The sequence below is a fragment of the Mirounga angustirostris genome, unplaced genomic scaffold (assembly GCF_029215605.1).
Source record: "Mirounga angustirostris isolate CCGP_5_RB_7025 unplaced genomic scaffold, mMirAng1.0.hap1 SCAF_6, whole genome shotgun sequence".
Classification (NCBI taxonomy): Eukaryota; Metazoa; Chordata; class Mammalia; order Carnivora; family Phocidae; genus Mirounga; species Mirounga angustirostris.
The window spans coordinates 137,154,549-137,172,867 of record NW_026991714.1 but is presented as its reverse complement, the minus strand read 5'-3'; the positions used below and the strand labels follow the sequence as shown (position 1 = coordinate 137,172,867).

Genomic DNA, 18,319 nt, shown 5'->3' with positions numbered 1-18,319 from the left:
TATTGGAGTCTCCGTGAGTAGAAGATTTACCAGGGTCAGTGCCTAGAATGAGAATCCTACAAACAAAGAAGGCCACTGGCCTGATGATTTTTTTTTTTTTTAACAGTTTCATACAGCAGGGCTTTAGGAAAAACTGTCTTAAGGAAATAATTACAAACGAGGAAAATCACATATGTGCACATAAATGTAGTGTTACTTTCTCCCTTAAGGGCCAAGTCATATCAAGATAACTAATATAGTCTTCAGTTTGTGTTTAAGAAATATTGAAAATGTAAAATGAGTTCAGTTTTAGACAGATATGGAGAGCCAGGAATATCTGCTTGCCTTACCAATATTAATATATCTTCCATGGAAGAGTAGCTTAGAGAAAGAAATCTCAGTTGTGTCTAATTTTAGAGTTGTAAAATCTCCATAATGACAGGTAACAGTATCTTTCTCATACAGTTGTGGATTAAATGAGTAATGTATTTAAAATATCCAGCCCTGGGTGGCCTATGATTTTATTTCTCATCACATTCTAACACAGAGAAGATATGGAGAAAGTACAACAAAAATGATCCGATGAGTCACACTAAAAATGTAATTCCAAGGGATATTTTAATAAGACTCTAAGTCAACTCTTTGACTTGATAATCTGCCCTCTGAGAAATGACCCTGATGAAATAATCCTGCTCTAATATGTTCATCGTAGCACAATAAACTACAGAGGGAATAAATGGAAATATATTACAATTCAACAAAAGATGAACTAGTATCACTGATTGAAATATTATGCGCCCACTAAAATGATTCTGAATTTATAGAACTGAAAAATACCAACGTTAGAATCTTGTGTTAAAAAAAGGCGGAAAAACCATGAGTTGAGAAACATCATTATTATGTAAAATAAAACAATAAATTATGCAAGGGAGAGGGGAAGGGAAGACTGGAAGAAAACAAATCAAAATGTAAAATGTGGATCTTTTGGGGTAATAGGAATAAGGTGTTTTTTTTCTTCTTTCTACTCTTCTTTATTTTCAGAATATTCTATAATGAGCAGGTATTATTTTTACAGAGAATCAAAAAACAAATGTAATTTTTTCAAATGTAAGCATATTTATTAAGTGTACATAGTGGGAGAAAATTTCTTTTCTGGAATGGTTCTGTCCACTTTGGCTGCCTTACTTCCTTCTAGAATGCACTTATGTTCCTGCAAGAAGGATAAGCTGATGCTATAATTACAACATATTACCTCTGACACTATCTAAATCTCTAAAACATGATTTCATGGTTTTCTACAGCTGCCACAGAATAGAAGTAAAATATCCCAGGGAGTCGTAAGAACAGAAAAGATAAAATGTAAACAAAGCATCAAGTTCTTGACCTTTCAACAAAAATCAAAATTTAAAAGAGTTCAACTTTCTCATTTGCACTTCTTTAGTCTATCTTAGACTTTAAAAAAAAAACAAAACAGAATACGGCTACTGGCTTCACTCATAAACTCGGATACTCAAGTTGTCCATTCACCTGTTAAAAGAGAGTGCAGGTAGTAGCAGTAAAAGCTTCAAGCTGTTCCACAACATCCTTTGAACCCTGACCTAAGGGACCAACTCCGATAGTCTGCAGGTAGTTGGGTTTCTAGGACCATTCAGCCTCACTGCTGAGACTGTCAATAGAAGTGCCATTCTCTGATGTAGACAGCTTTGCACTAGGAGCTGGTCTAACAATCACATCACATAGTCTGCCAAATAGGAAAAGGACAGCATTCGGGCACCAATGACCTGGGATAGAAGTGAACTTGAGACGGGGGCTAAAAAGCCCTACTTCTAACATTCATTACAATCAATTCCTCCACCCCAAATACTGTATGTGCGTGTCCATCTTAAAGGAAGTTCAGCTTTGTTACAAGAAAAAAAGAATATGCAACTACACAAATATACCACAAGATGGCGCCAGCACCCCAGTACAATACCAGAGATGTAAAAGGCATTCAACACACCATGTCCTTACGTGACTTTTGGAACCTTATCCTGGTACATCATGTACTTGTTCCTTCTTTTTTTTCTTATGAGGCTTGGTCAAACATTTTATACAACGTTAGGTTTTTTGTTTGTACAAGTTTAGGGGTTTTTTGTTTGATTGATTTTATTTTCTTAAGAAATAGTAATCTTAAACTTGAAAAATCCTCTACTCCATATCCCCCACTTTTGGTTGGCTCATTTCCCTGGAATATCCTGACATGACACTGCTCTAGCTAACCTTACAGCAATATTGAAGAAAGAAATTACCAGAACAATTTAAATATATGAATTCTCACTTAAAAATGTTTTCAAATACATAAAGATATTAAATTGATATTTATGGAAACATGAAGTTACAGATGGGGGATTGCAAAGGATCATGGAGAAAACATAAGAAAGTGTGTTTAGATGATTTGATTCTGGCCCTGGCTCTAAACAACATTTGGTCTTCCTGGTCCTCCATTTCCTCATCTAAAAATAAGATGACTGGATTCTAACTTCTCTGGCCTAATATTCCCAACTTACACTGAGACCGTAAGAAGCCAAAAATAAACAACAGGAGGCTTTTGGAGGCCAAATGTCCAGAATAATAGAGTATCATCATGAACAGCAACAGTATAAAAGGGAACACAACGATGGCCACTGCCTTCCCTTAACTTCCCACAATTATGAATACAAACTATAACCTGATTTTTAAAATCTTTTAAGCAGCTTTATTTATTCAGTTACAAATTAAAATATATGACATAAATCATTGTAAACACTAGATTATTATTTAATTTTCAGATGCACACAATTATCTGCTAAATACTAATAAACATTAAAAGTACACCGAACTTTTATGCCACTCATGACAGAGTAATTGGTACACGACTAATCCTCCCACTCTAAACAACTCTAAAAATGGACAAAATGTATGTAACAATTGTTTTTCAAAAACTGGACAACAGGCAGTGTAGAAGTACAATCCTTTGGAGAAGAGAAGCACTTCAAATGAGCCTTACAATTGCTATGGTTCTCAGCCTGTAGGTACTTTCCAGACTACAGCATGTGGAGATAGAGTGCAGATGGAGCACAGCGTGTCACTGAGCTTAAGAGGCAGACACTGGAGTTTGGGATTGAGATGGAGAGAATTTAGCACAGTAATATAGAGAAGGGAGCTACACAGAGAAGGGGCTCCAGAAATCTATAAAGGGTTCTCCTTCAGCCTATGGCGGAAAATGAATTTGCATACGCGGAGGGCAAGATCCCACAAAGCCTTGCAGAGAACAAGTACTGGGGGGCTATGGATGGAATGGAGATTCTGGAGGTCACCCAAAGCAGGGAGACAGAATTCTGACCAAACACAAGCAGAGCAGTCATTGAATGCTCCAGTCATTCAAATGGAAGCCAAGAAAAGCCACACCTCAAAAGTAGGTCTACTCTAGACATGTCCTTAAACACTTTAACAATAGCCTTGAGAGGATCAATCTGATCTGTTAGTAAGTTATCTGCTTGCCCAAATAAAGCTCAACATTCTCTAGGGGGTACCTGGCTGGCTCAGTTGGTAGAACATGTGACCATTGATCTCAGGGTTGGGAGTTCAAGCCTGATGCTGGGCATAGAGCTTACTTAAAAAAAGAAAAAGAAAAAAAAAAATTCTCTAAAACATGCATTGACAGCAGAGGTGATAAAATGCCGTGGAGGCAAAAATTGGTTCTTGGCAGGATGAAAAATTTTAGACATTACAGAGACATGAGGCCCTCCAAAGGGTCATTCATAGTATGTACAGATATATATCTGTAGCATTAAAATTTGATGGCCGTGGGAGGAGGAAGGGGAAATTGTGGGGAAAAAGAAGTCTAAAAAGGTTCCTTGAGGGGGTAGTGATAATGAAGAAAAGGTTGAGATGCACCACTCTAAAGGAAACCAACAAAATCTAGGCTTTTAACAATGTATGATCCATAATACCAAGCATGTGATAATAAAATTCCTAGACATGTGAAGAAGGAATGGAACAGAACAGAAAACCTACTAGCTGACCTGGATTTTATTCAGCAGGCAATGAGCAGTCCATGGGATTTTGTAGAACAATGTGACATATTCAGATCAGTGTGTTAGAAAGATAATTCGAGGGCGCCTGGGTGGCTCAGTTGGTTGAGCGACTGCCTTCGGCTCAGGTCATGATCCTGGAGTCCCTGGATCGAGTCCCGCATTGGGCTCCCTGCTTGGCGAGGAGCCTGCTTCTCCCTCTAACCCTCCCCCATCTCATGTACTCTCTCTCTCTCTCTCATTCTCGCTCTCTCAAATAAATAAATAAATCTTTAAAAAAAAAAAAGAAAGATAATTCGAGACTGGTGCAGAGCGTGGTTTAGAGAGGGAGAAGAATAGAAGGAGGAAAGGCTGCTACAAACATTGAGACGGAAAAACATGAGAGCTTCTAGTAGTGGAGATGAAAGTGGGAGATATTTGAGGGCAGGACTGCTAATTCTCAGTGATCAACTGGACATGCAAAGTGATGGCGAGGGAGAAATTAAAGATTAACTCGGAAGTGACTGGAACTTGTCACATTTAAGTGTTTGTGTTTAAGGGACTCTGGAATAAAGTAAGTAGTAAGAAGTATGAATCTAGAGCTATAGAGGTCTGGGTCAGAAATGCAGGTTGGTGTAGACCCAGTCACTGAAGCCACAGGAGTGGATGATGCCACACAGAGTAAGACACTGGGAGTCAGCGGAGAAGCCTGAAGAATCTAGGGGCTAAGCAACAGGCAGAGGAGGAGGAGGGGCCGAGAAAAGAAAACAAGTAGACGGTAAGAGTCGAAGAAAGAAGTACTGAGCTGTCCTCTGCCCTTCCTCATCGGTACAAATGATCCCCCAAGGTCTCGACATCACAAGGGGAATAGCACATCTGCTTCGTTTGCAATAACAATGAAGGACCACTGTGCTATTTTTCTTGGGGTTCAATGTTTCTAGGTATAGCACCATAAGAAAGTTATCAAATGTTTTTAAGAAGATAGCCTTCATTCCTTTAAACATAAAAGAATTAAATATAAAAAGATAATATGAATCAAAAGGGAATTATGTACCTATTTTCTATACCCTGTTCGAATACCTCACGTGGTGTGGTAAGGAAAAGTGGAGGAAGCTGTAGAAGAGGCATCAAAGGACCACTCACTTCTCAAAGGCTTCTCATCAATCCAGAGTAAAAGCCAAGGTCTTTACCATGTCTACGACGCCCTTGCAGATCTTTCCTCTGCCTCCCTCTGTAAACACATGCGCCTCTTCCTCTCTCTCTCTCATGCCACAGAGAACACCCTAGCCAAAACAGCCATGACCACTGTGCTAGCCACTCTCACCCATTTACTCACTTTATTTTCATTTATAGCACTCATCACTCCCTGAAATTATGATATAGATGTATTTGTTTATTTGTTTCTTATCTTTCCCACTAGAGTTTAAATTTCATGAGAACAAGAACTTTATCTTAATCACAGCTTTTTCCAAGCACTTAGAGCAATGTCTTACACACAGCTGGGCTTGAGAATGATGTGTTGAATGGCATGCAGAATCAATCTGAACTTCTTGGTTCTATCATGCATAAAATGAGGATAGTCGGGCGCCTGGGTGGCTCAGTTGGTTAAGCGACTGCCTTCGGCTCAGGTCATGATCCTGGAGTCCCGGGATCGAGTCCCGCATTGGGCTCCCTGCTCAGCGGGGAGTCTGCTTCTCCCTCTCCCGCTCCCCCCTCTTGTGCTCTTTCTCTCTCTCACTCTCTCTCTCAAATAAATAAATAAAAATAAAATCTTTAAAAAAAAAAAAGATTTAAAATGAGGATAGTCATCCACATCTACTCTGTCTACTCCTCATACAATGAAATGAAATAGTGTATGTTAAAGCACTTTATAAACTTTAAGTCACTATACCATGGAAGGTGGGGGCTGGTAGTGGTAAAGGATGCCTCCTGACAATCGAAGAAAGTTGTGCTCATAATTATCCACATAAATACATGAATTTTTAATGATAGCCTGGAGAACAGGTGTTCAGATCACAGTTACTGATTCCATTTTTCTTTAAAACAGAAAATATGCCTAAGAAATATGTACCCAAGCATACAATATCCAAATATCAGATTTGGATCTAACCAGATTATACTCTTCAGGAGACCAAAAAAAAAAACAATGAAGATTGAGCTAGCTGACTTATAAGCAACAGAAGCAATTTAATTTCTGAAAAAATTTTTAAGAAGAAAAGATTAAAATTAAATTCAGTGTTATGAGCTGAATTATGTCTACTATCTCAATTTATATGTTGAGGTCCTAACCTTTGGTACCTCAGAAAGTGACTGCATCTGGAGAAGAGTTAACTGAGTTACAACAAGGCCACCAGGGTGGGCTCTAATCCAATGTGACCGGTCTCCTTCTAAGAAGAAGAAATCAGAACATAGACACAAACAGAGGAAAGACCATGTGAAGACCCAGGGAGAAGACAGCCATCTCCAAGCCAAGGAGAGAGGCCTCAGAAGAAACCAACCTTGCTGACACCTTGATCTCAGACTCTCAATCTCCAGAACTGTGAGAAAATAAATTTCTGTTGTTTAAACCATCCAGTCTGTGGTACTTTATCATGGCAGCCCTCACAAACTAATATAATTTGTTATTTTAGAAACCAAGAGAGAAATCTGTGTAAAGGAGTTTCATAAAGATGAGGTTAGCAAACTAAAATAATCCTCATAAATATTTTACTTTACTATCATCATTCATATTGAAAGATTAATTTTAATTAGAATTGTCTAAGTATAAATTTGAGTTGTCAAATTCCCAAATCAATTTAAATTTTCTCATTATACCTCATATTCTCCCTAAGAGAACCCACCTTTCACAAAGCAATTAGAGAAGGTTTTATCTAGCACAGAGCACAGGAGCTAGGCAGTTATGCTTCTTTTCTGAATTTAGGCCCATGGTGGATTCCAATTTTTTTTTTAATTAATGGAAAGACAATTTAAAAGGCAACTGCATCAGAGTCACTGACGTAGCCTATCTCGACTCCTCAGGAAAGTATCCATCAAAATATAAAATAAATATGCATAACTGCAAATCACCCTATCTCCAGATTCTAGGGGGATTTCTACTGGGTCTGGTACCACTGTAGTCTAGAAGACCCAGCCTCCATAAGCAAGACACTTAAGGCAGGAACAGAGGCAGAAAGACCCTCATAAATTCCTGACTTTCTTTATGAATTTGGACCCCAGGGTCAGAAATGAAGTTGATTCACATACCAAGACATGACTCCTCTGTCATTTACAGGTAAAGCTCAGTTCTTCATCTGTATCTTTTTTTTTTTAAGTAGTAAATACACATAACATAAAATTTGCCATCTGAACCATTTCTAAGTGTACAGTTTAGTAGTGTTAAATATATTCACATGTTGAGCAACCGATCTCTAGAACCTTTCATCTTGCAAAACTAAAACTCTACACCCATTAAACAATAACTGCCTGTTTCCCCCTCTCTCCAGTCCCTAGTAACCACCATTCTACTTTGTCTCTTATCTTTGACTACTCTAGGTACATATAACAGAATCATATACTGTTTGTCTTTCATGATTGGCTTATTTCACTTAGCATAATGTTCTCAAGCATGTCATGTCATGTCATAGCATACATTAGAATTTCCACCATTTTTAAGGCTGAGTAATATGCATGTACCATATTCTGTTTATCCATTCATTTGCTGTTGGACACCTGGGTTACTTCCATCTTCTGGTTTTGTGAATAATGCTGCAATGAACATGGGTGTGCAAATATAAAAACCCTGCTTTCGATTCTTTTGGATATATATCCAGAAGTGGAACTGCTCAGCTCTGTCTTTCAAACTCCTATTACTTTTTAATTACTAACAATTTCAACATGTTATGTTTAAATTTGCATTCTTAAATTTGTATAAAGTAGGTAGAGTTGAAAGTCGGATACATAGGAAGAGAAAGCTGAATATTCTCTTGGAGCAATTGGTATAAAGGATCACTTGTATAAATAATTAGTTGAATTACTTTTGTCCTTTTGGTGGGAGGAGTGTAACATATCCTTTTAAGACTCCAATAAAGCCTATGGCGCCTATCCCAGGAGAAAAGTGCACATGGGAATGGACATCCAAAAATACCTATATAATTTCAGGACATTCATGTGCCCCTGAAGTCCATCTATGAACACTGCATCTGAAAGGCTGCAGACTAAGAAAAGCCCAAAATTGGGTTTCAAAATTCTAATAAATGCTAAGTATCAATAAATACTTTCTAAACTCAGAGGATGACATGCTTTGGATCTATCTGTGAGTCAGCAATCCAACGTACCTCATATTCCATCATTAGCTAGCTCTTCAAGTATTTTTAGACCCCCAAGCCATAAATTATAAAAACTGTGCTGTCTCTTGCACCAGCTCCCAGAGACTATGCATATCAGGCTAACTGAGGCGTGTGGAGGAAACAACAGAAAACAGAGGTGAAAATGCAGTTTAAAGATTGGTAAATATGACAGAGAGGGGGAATCTAACTCACAAAATCTGTTTCAAGTTTGCCCATTTCTTGCTTGTAGCTTCGCATCCTGTTGCTGTACATTCCTCGACTTTGGGGTGGTATCTCTCGGACTTCCAGATCCATCTGTTCAAGCTGGCAGGGTGAGAGGAAAACGTGACTTAAATCATATGCTTATACTTTATTTGGCCAGACATTTAGAGCTGAAAGGATTTAATCCCAATTGCTCGTTTTACACCTGAGGAGCCAGACCGAGGGAGCTAGCTGCCTATGATCAAATAACAATGGGACTGCTTTGGGGCTTAACTTTTGTTTACGTCAACAAATAAATAGTTCCTGAGTGTTTGCTAGTGACATGCAGAGTGCCAAAGCACTCACTTTGTCAAGAATGTTTGTTTTTTTTTCAAACATATGCATTAGTCCAAACATCCTCAATAATAACAATTTTAATACCTTTGGTGTGTTCTAGCATTCAGTTTAACCTCACCTGGTTTGGTCTTCTGACCCCAAACCACCAACCAGGGCTATGGGAACATAAAACAAACCATTATTTCTACCCTAAATCTAGAAAATGTCAGCTCAGCCTTAGTCATTTGGTGAAAATTCTTCTGGAAACTCTTTTCTGATTAGGAAAATCACATGCCAACCAGCTTGTGATCTCAACCTTCAGCCTAACTCCTTCTACTTTATAACCATGTTATGGCATTAAATGGATACAGCAATTTACTAAATTACACAAAGCTCGCTGATATCATAACCACATATTTCTCAAGAATCTGGCATTAATAACACTTTGGATACAACACATGCGCATTTACTGAGAGGCAATACAAAAAGAGTGTGACGGTTAAGAACACAGGCGTTTGATTCGGACACCTGCATCCACATCATAGGCTCCACTACTTACTAGTTGTGCAGTCTCGGACGGGTTTATTAACTCCTCTGGGGCTTACTTTTCTCATTTCTAAAAATAGAAAGTCTTTTGTAGGACAGCTGTAAATATTATATGGTGTAATTCCTATAATGTGCTTACAACAATGTCTCTTGCTTGGTAATGACTAGATTAATGTTAATAATAGTACAGATGATTACTGATGATGCAGAAGAAATACAGCAAGTAGAGACACAAGGTATCAGAGGTAGCTTATTTATACTTGGCATTAAAAAATAAAACCCACCACCACCAGCAAATTGGCTCAGGCCATGTCAAATAAACTCACACCCAAAAATGCTGTTTATATTTTACCTCTTAAAGCATTCTAATGAGTTATTTCCATGACTACTATAAGCTTATCACTAATAAAACTCTTACTTGTCCAGCATTAGAGACTGAATAATGATAGTAGCTCTCAGATAAACCAGAAAACCATGTTTTAATTCATGGGTCTTAATTTTTATTGAGAGAGAGAGAGTTTTAATTAGATTTAAACAGTGACTACTTAAATTATTGCCCTGCCTCAACATAAATGTGAAGCACCAATAAATTAAATTACTCAGCAAGGCAATTTTTTAAAATACTTCTCTCGGGGCGCCTGGGTGGCTCAGTCGGTTGGGCGTCTGCCGCTCAGGTCATGATCCCAGGGTCCTGGGATTGAGCCCTGTGTCAGGCTCCTTGCTCAGTGGAGAGCCTACTTCTCCCTCTACCTGCCGCTCCCCATGCTTGTGATCTCTCTCTCTTTCTAATGAACAAATAAAAATCTTTTTTAAAAATTAAAAAAAAAAACCACTTTTTGAAATCATCATTACATACCTACTTCTAACAAGGTGAGCAGGATCATCCAAATAACTGCCTAAGTACACGTAAGTGAAAATCCAAGAGTTAACTACACTGCTGTTTAAGGCATTTTATAAAGACACTGAAAACAAAATTAAAAGTAGGCAAGAAAAAAAGGAAACACACAACAAGCACTTTCAACAAAACCAGGAAAAAGTTAACATGAACTTGTTTCGTGTTGTCCCAACATTCAGATGGCCAACACAACCTGGGGGACACGGTAATCACAAGACAAGCAGCGTCCAAGAGATTAATACAAACCAGTTGTTCGGCAGAAACACAAGTAATCCTAATAAGTGAAATCAAAAAGAAGTTTTTCTGGGCGCCTGGGTGGCTCAGTTGGTTAAGCGACTGCCTTCGGCTCAGGTCATGATCCTGGAGTCCCTGGATCGAGTCCCGCATCAGGCTCCCTGCTCGGCAGGGAGTCTGCTTCTCCCTCTCCCGCTCCTCCCTCTTGTGCTCTCTCTCTCTCTCTCTGACTCTCTCTCTCAAATAAATAAATAAAATCTTTAAAAAAAAAAAAGAAGTTTTTCTGCCAGGGTCCTCCCTTGTCCAAAGGAGATGTAATACAATGAACAGTGTCCTTAACAAGGATGTCATCGGAACTAAGTAAATCAGCCGTCTGATTGTTTTAAACAAATAGAAACACCTATCTTAGAACTCTTGAGGTTGGTCATGACTGAAGATGACTACAAGCTCCATGAGGGGACGACTATGTTTTATACTTCTTGGTCCAGTAAAATCTTGGTTATTAGGAAACCAGCTTTCTAACATCATTGAATACCTTGATGGCTCAACAAACCAACACAGATTTTGAGGCAGAAGAACTGCTCCTGCAAACTCAACAACAACTTAAGGGGTCAACTCAAGATCCAAATAACTGAGCAGCTGCACCTCACTACTGATGGGAAGCTTCCAGCCAGAAGGGAGGGGTGTCCTAACTGGCAGCTACGGTATGCAGGAGGTCAGTCTTTTTACATGAAGGCCAGAAAGCATGAGAGAAATAGTTGAATATAAAGAGAAAAGAAAGTAAGGAGACAAGCATTTGCAAAAAGGGAGAAACTGTCAAACGAGAGGCAAACATTCGAAGCTGGGGAGTTAGAAGCCAAGCTGCCATGGCGACAGCACAGCAGAGATGAGAAGCGAATCTTCTGGAGCCTGGAGAGCTAGAAAGACAGCTAGAGCTGTCTGACAGACAGCTACAGCTGTCTGAAGAGCCTCTGACAGCTAGAAAAGAGCCAGAGAAGATGGAGCAGTGTGGTGCAGCTCGATACCTCAGCCCTCCAAGTCACAAAGCAAAGGTCTGCTGTGTCGTGGGGAATGACAACCACCTACTTCTGCAGAGCTCCTAAAACGGCAGCCCCCTGCGTATGGCCCTGTCAGCCAAAGTCAGTCAGTTGGTCAAATAAGCCTGGAAACACTCCAGGCTTTAGCTGCCTCCTACAGCCCCTCTCAGAGATTCATAATGTCTCAGCCTCCTACAGGGTCCGAGAAGATTCTGTAGAAAAACAACAACTGAAAAAGATGCCAACCTCCAATTTTTCTAAGCTAGCTAATTTCCCAAACTTACTTGAACTGGTAACAGTGGTCACAAGAAACACACTTGGAGAATTGTTCTAAGTAAATCAGTAAGTATGTACTGAAGGAACCCCAAGTAGCACCCTTCAGTATTTAGGAAAGCGACACACTCATTTGGGACCACAATGCAGTAACAAGTAGAGTTGTACTTGTAATACTTGGCTTTGAAACCAAAAACTGGGACACAATACTTTTTAATACTTTTTGTTCCTTGATTTACAAATTTATTTATATCCAAAAGTAGTGGATGAGCTGGAGCTCTGGATTTAGCACATTTAGATACAAGTCCATACTCCACCACTTGCTGGGTGTGGTACCTCAAAATTACTTAATCTTTCTAGACCTCAGTTTCCCCCGTCTACAAAATGGGGGCAAGAATGGCATTGAGAATCACTCCTCTGTGGGTCTCTCACGCTCCCACATGTCTTGCTGGGCATGCCAAGAATGCGAGGCCCTGACCGCTCCTTTCTCAAGCCATTTCTCAGGGTTGTATTTACAGGGAGCAGCCCTGGGGGAAGAAATACTGTGTCCCTCTGGGACAAACAGCAGGCTCGCTCTCAGGCTGCCACAAAGCAGGGCATTTCCCAGCCTCCAGGTTCCCCTCCGGTAAGGTATTCCACTGTGCGTAGGCCTTCTTCCAGGCAAACTTGCCTCACCCTGTGGGAGCTGGGGCTCAGGGACCTGAAGTAGCGTGCTGAAACTGGCAGCACCTTTTGCCATAATAAAATTCTTTTGTCTCTGACCTAGGAATCTCTTGTCTTCCGCCAGCATCCATGAAACTATGGCAAGCCCACCTGTTACAAAGCAAGTAGGGGAACATCTCAGATCTTTAACACTTCTTGATGAATAGCATTTGTCTCACAGGGCTTGTGGGAAAATTAAATATTATAAAGCAAGTAATATGCTTAACCCAGTGTCTGGTACTCAATATGCCTTTAACAAGCATGAGCTATTTCTAGCTATTATGAAAAGTATTATGAAGGAATAAAAATTAAAGGTGGACCTTTCATGAATCCCAAGAAACTATTAAATTCTCTTCAACTTGAAAACTGAGGAAGTCCGAATTATAAAATGCTAATCAGAAATGTTTCATGTTTCTACATAGTATAAAACAGGCTAGAGAAATGCATCAGCAGAAAAGGCTCTGGTTGTATGTTACAATATATGACCACGTCTGTACCTACCAGTTCTTTTGCTTCTTCGAGCTGTTTCTCCACATTTGCAACCATCTGCTTCTTCTCATCTGAAACAAACAATAAATACCAAGGAATTGCTAGGAATACAAGTAAATGTGATATATAAAAACCTCTATTTTTTATATGCCTTTTCCTTTCTGGTCAGAGTAGAGAATTACCACATCAGGCAGATGACCGGATCATTTTTTGGTGGGTTAGGAACCACTTTAAGCCACTGAGTCTAGGCTATATATAATCCTATGGAGTACCTAATTATGAAAAGATGCCATAACATTTCTAAGAGAAAACAAAAATTAGTTGGTCCTTTAGAAGAAACTGTGTCAACAACAAATGTGCAAATTTAGTGGTTGCACGGGGAGTCTTCAGAGTCATGACTTTAATAAACTGGGAATCACTGACATGAATACAATTTAAAAGTCACATGGGGTAAATGGGTGATGGGTTAAGGAGTGCACTTGTAGAGATGAGCACTGGGTGCTGTATGTAAGTGATGAATCAATAAATTCCACACATGAAACGAATATTACACTGTATGTTAACTAACTGGCATTTAAATAAAAATTGGGGGGGAAAAATCACATACCAAAACAATTCCTGAAACTGGGCACGATGTTACGATCCTTTAAAAGACTGTACTTTCATTAAGAATTGGGTGTAATGAAAGAAATATTTGAAGTCAGGACTACTGATTCTAAACCCAAAGTCACCACCTACTTTGCTGGTTGTGGAATCCTGGATAAGAAAGTGTTTTTTTCTGAGACTCAGTTGGTACTCTCTAAAATGGAAATTTAAAACAGCTAATTCTTTTTAGCTCATAAAGCTGATGCAAGTAAAATTACTTTTAAAATTATGAAGTGCTAAGTCTCTGTATGTAGTTTATTCAAACTCTACCAACATTAAGTTATCACCCAACTGTAGCTCCCTTTCCTGGGAGAGACATGTCCTAGCAGGTATTTTCAGAAAACTTCTCACCCCCATTCCGAAACAATCAGTCCATTTATTCAGAGACTACACCTAAGTTTTGTGCTAAGCAAATTTATTGAACATTTATGGTTTTGTGTCTAGCATTCTTCTTTTCTCAGGCAATAACCTCACTCTTTTGAGGCTCTCCTCTTCACCAACCAGGTTGATGGAAGATGCTATCTCCTTCCATGACCCTGCCCCTTTGGACACAGTGACTTAGCAAAGCACGGGCTTCTCACCTAGCTGGACCAATCCCAGTAGCTCAATCCCTCTTGCCACATTGGTCTGGCAGGTGAAAGTGGAGTCTGCATATAACTCAAGTAGACCAATCAAAGTCCTAGAGCAACAGCAAAGTCTTTTCCTCTCTCTTGGTAGAGTTATGATGACCTGAGTCTAGAAGCTGTTGGCATCCATTGTTCTAGCTACAAGGATAGCCACTTTGCAGTGGTTAAGAATGAAGTCTATATTGAGAAAGAAACAAAGCTGAGGGATAGGTAGTAGGTAAGTAGGTAGGTATATTTAGTTAATTAGTTTCTGGTTCCAGATAACTCTGAAACAGGTTTTGCTTGACTTTATCATGATTTGTTTTCTTGAACTAACAGATTTCTTTATTTAAAGTTAGGTTTCAGGATGCCAGGGTGGCACGGTCAGTTAGCATCTGACTCTTGGTTTCAGCTCAGGTCATGATCTCAGGGTCTTGAAATCGAGCCCTGCATCGCACTCTGAGCTCAGCGTGGAGTCTGCTTAAGACTCTCTCTCCCTCTCTCTCTGCCTCTCCCCACTGCACACATTCTGTCTCTCCCAAATAAATAAATAAATAAATAAATAAATCTTTAAAGTTAAGTTTCTGTGAACCTAACGATGACCAACTAATACAACAAACGAGAGAAGTCATGAAGCTTGAAATGGGTACCACGTTTAATAGCTGACTAACTCTTCAGGAGGATAGTCAACACTAAGTGGGGAATCTTTAGTGGAAGTTATTATTTTGCTAGAACCATAATTAGGTTCTGCCATCCCCAACCCCTTCCCTTTGATCCCCCCAAACTAGGGGGGATAGCTGTCACCTGTTTTGTGCATACTCCAAATAAGAAAAATGCACATTTGAAATTAAAATTTAGTTTATTTTTCCCTCTTTGAAAAAGTTAAGCCTACATATGGCCAGATTAAAAATTTAGTATATGACCCCAAATTTATTTGCTCCTGGCACATGTCATCTGTCCGACACCTCCACAAGTTACAGGAGAAGTTCACTATTTTTATGCTGGAGCAGAATATGAAATAAGACAAGCCCATGTTGGACCAGGGGTGAGATTATGAATTTACATAGCAGAAGGAACATCTGGTTTGCTTTAAGGTGTTCAGTAGTTAGGAAAGTCCATGCCGAGCCTCTAGGACCAAGAAGCACCAGCTTTTCTCATCAATAAAACAAAACAAAGGAAGAAGCCTTCCTTGTCCTGTATTCCCCTTTGCTACTAATTTCTCTCTCCTCTATCCACAGTCACGTTTCCCTTCCTCATCTCCCCATTTCCGCCCGGTAATCTCGCTCTCACCCCCACCGATCCACTGAAATGACTCTAAGTCTGATGACCTTTTCTTTGCCGAAACAAATGGACATTCTCTGGTCCTACTTTTACTTAATCTTGTGGCATCCAACATTCTGCTCCTCCGATCCTATCACTTTTTCGTCTCCTGGCTTCCAAGACACTGATTGTCTGATCCTCCTACACACCCACTTCAGTCTCAGTGTCCTCTGCCAGATCCTTTTCCTCCATTTATCCTTTAACTTGTTGGCATTCCTGGAAGTTCAGTCCTTACTTTTCTTCTCTTATTACTATGATCTATGTCCCTGGACAATTTCATCCACTCTCATTTTTAAACTGTTATATTATACATTTATGATCCCAAATCTTTATCTCTAATCCTGATATATTTCCAGGACCCAAGACCTTTAATCCCAATGCCTATGCCTACCTCCACTGTGACTGCCTGGCAAACTGCTATTCAAAACTCGGATTCAGAAATCATCACCTCTTCCAAGCCTTTCCTAACCCGACAAAATAGTTGGCTGCTCTCTCTTACAGAAAACACCTACAACCCTTACCTAATTCCAATAATTTATCTCTCACACTTACAGGTCAGATTTATCTTCTAGGTTGGGGGCTTTAATCATGTCTTAATTATCTTTATAGTCCTAAAATCTAGCACTGAGCCTGTCATATGATCAGTTCTTGAAAAATGACAGTTAATTGAATAAATAATGTAGGACAGTGCAAACATTTACAACAGAAGCTATGGTACCAACCACCCTGCTTTCCCTGTCTTCACACCTGCTCCTCTCCACCACTTAATCTTCCTAAAATGTGGCTTTGATTGCATCACTTAAGCCTAGCAGTCAAAGTCCTTCACATTCCAGATCCAAGCAACCTTTCCAACTTTATTTCCAACTACTAGCTCTCCACTGTATATGCTACATGCTAACCAGACAGACTATTCATTATTACCCAAACATCTCTCTCTGTCTCTCTTTTCCTGCTCTAACCTTTTGTTTAAGCTACCATTTCGGGTTCTTTGGCTGAATACAACAGAATTGATTCTGGCTAACCTCAGCCAAAAAAGGGAATTTATTAGAAAGATAGCTTTTAGAGTTAGAGTGGGAATCTTATTGGAATAAAACGGATTGGTTCATAGAGTCAATGATAAAAATGAGCCCCAAGCTTAGAAAGGACAGCTCCCAGCGTGGCTCAGGATAATAAGGGAGCAGGAACGGACAGTCTCTGCAAAAGGAGAGTCTTGAGCAGCAATGCCATGCTCTCTTCCTGGTTCACTCTGCCTAAAATTGGAATTACAGCAAACGTTCTCTGAATGCACTCCCTTGGGCAATGTGTTCACCTATTGACCTGGATAGGGCATGGCTGCCTGTCAGTTCCACCAAGACTGGGTTTAGGTAGTTCCTCAAAGGAAAACTGAGTGCTGCTATCAGAAAACAGAATAGAGGATTCTGGGCAGTCCAAAACAACAGATACCCACCGCACCCATTTACTGCAACCTCTCTTAATATACCCTTTCCCCATTTTTGTCTGCTAACTTCCACCTTTCCTCGAGGTGATTTCCTGGGACAGATCTTATCTCCTCTGAATTCCCAGACCTCTGTGCTCTGTTCTGGTGGCTCTGATGGTCATGAGAAAATGCTTTCTGTAGTTTTCCCCTCACCTTCATTTCCAGCTCCTCGGAGGCAGGGACCACTCTTATCATATCTTTGTCCTAACTCTGAATTTAGCCCTCCCCAGTGTTCCTCGCATTTTTAAGAGAATGAAAAGGTGATGATTTAGGAGGGAAGCATGAATGAGGAAGAAAGGAAGGAAAGAAAGACTGAATGAGATGACCTTGGAAATATCTACCAACATTACATTTTTGGCAGTCTTTGAGCTCTACTCCTATGTAATTCCCAAGACGGTTCCATGCTTTCCACACCAAATGGCAACCCCTTTACAAATGGCACGTTTCTAGGATTCAGAACTTTGTAACTAACAGCTATCATTATTTTCACAGGGCTATGTGTTGAACATTACCACAGTTAATCCTCAAAACGGCCCTTTGGAGATACTAGTATTATCAAGTACATAAACTCAGAGTGATTAAATAATTTCTCCAAAGTTAAACAGCTAATAAATTGCAGAGTTGGAATTCCAACAAGGTCTGCTGTTCAGAACTGAGTTCTTAACCTCTGATGTACTCATAAAATATACTATATAAACAAATTTCATCACCTTTTTTTTCTTTTGCATATAGGCTTGATGAATGCTAGTATACACATAAGTCTTTGCATAGTATGATCTTTCCTTGTGCACTCAATATTAACAGAAGTGCTTAGGGCTGGTATAGACACAAATCTACATAGCATGTTTTTTTGTTAGTATTTAAAGAAGTGCTTAGTTAGCCTTACACACCCCCTCCCCATAAAGTAGTTTGTCAGAGCTAACTTGAATTCAGTGACTGGTACCCATCTTTGTGCAATGTAGCTATTTTTAGATAAAATAGCAGCAGAAACTATGTACTGGGAAATATGGAGTGAAACCACTAATAGAGGAATTTTTATATTACTTAAAAATGGATATATTACTAATGCTACACTATGTAGCATGGTAGAGAATGGTCAGTACTGAAACAAAGTCATTCTAGAATGATCCATGTAATAATGGATTTAGAGTTGGAGATAGCAATACGAACTCATGCTTAGCTTACTATAGATGGCTACACATACAAATATTTATATATACATGATTTACTGTACACACATGTACG

The 18,319-nt window shown here is 39.4% G+C and overlaps 1 protein-coding gene across 14 annotated transcripts in view; it reads right to left on the bottom strand.

The window, feature by feature from the left end:
- The window catches only part of VTI1A (vesicle transport through interaction with t-SNAREs 1A), a 358,252-nt gene that overhangs the window by 333,917 nt on the left and 6,016 nt on the right, over positions 1 to 18,319 (bottom strand). For all 14 annotated transcript variants that reach the window (XR_010412580.1, XM_064595276.1, XM_064595278.1 and 11 more), the window contains exons 2-3: positions 13,040 to 13,098; positions 8,528 to 8,638 (exon numbers count right to left, since the gene is read on the bottom strand). Coding sequence is in view for 13 of the 14 variants with exons in the window: in XM_064595276.1 (XP_064451346.1) it covers positions 8,528 to 8,638; positions 13,040 to 13,098 (170 nt within the window). In the remaining variant the exon portion in view is untranslated. The remainder of the gene's footprint in view (positions 1 to 8,527; positions 8,639 to 13,039; positions 13,099 to 18,319) is intronic.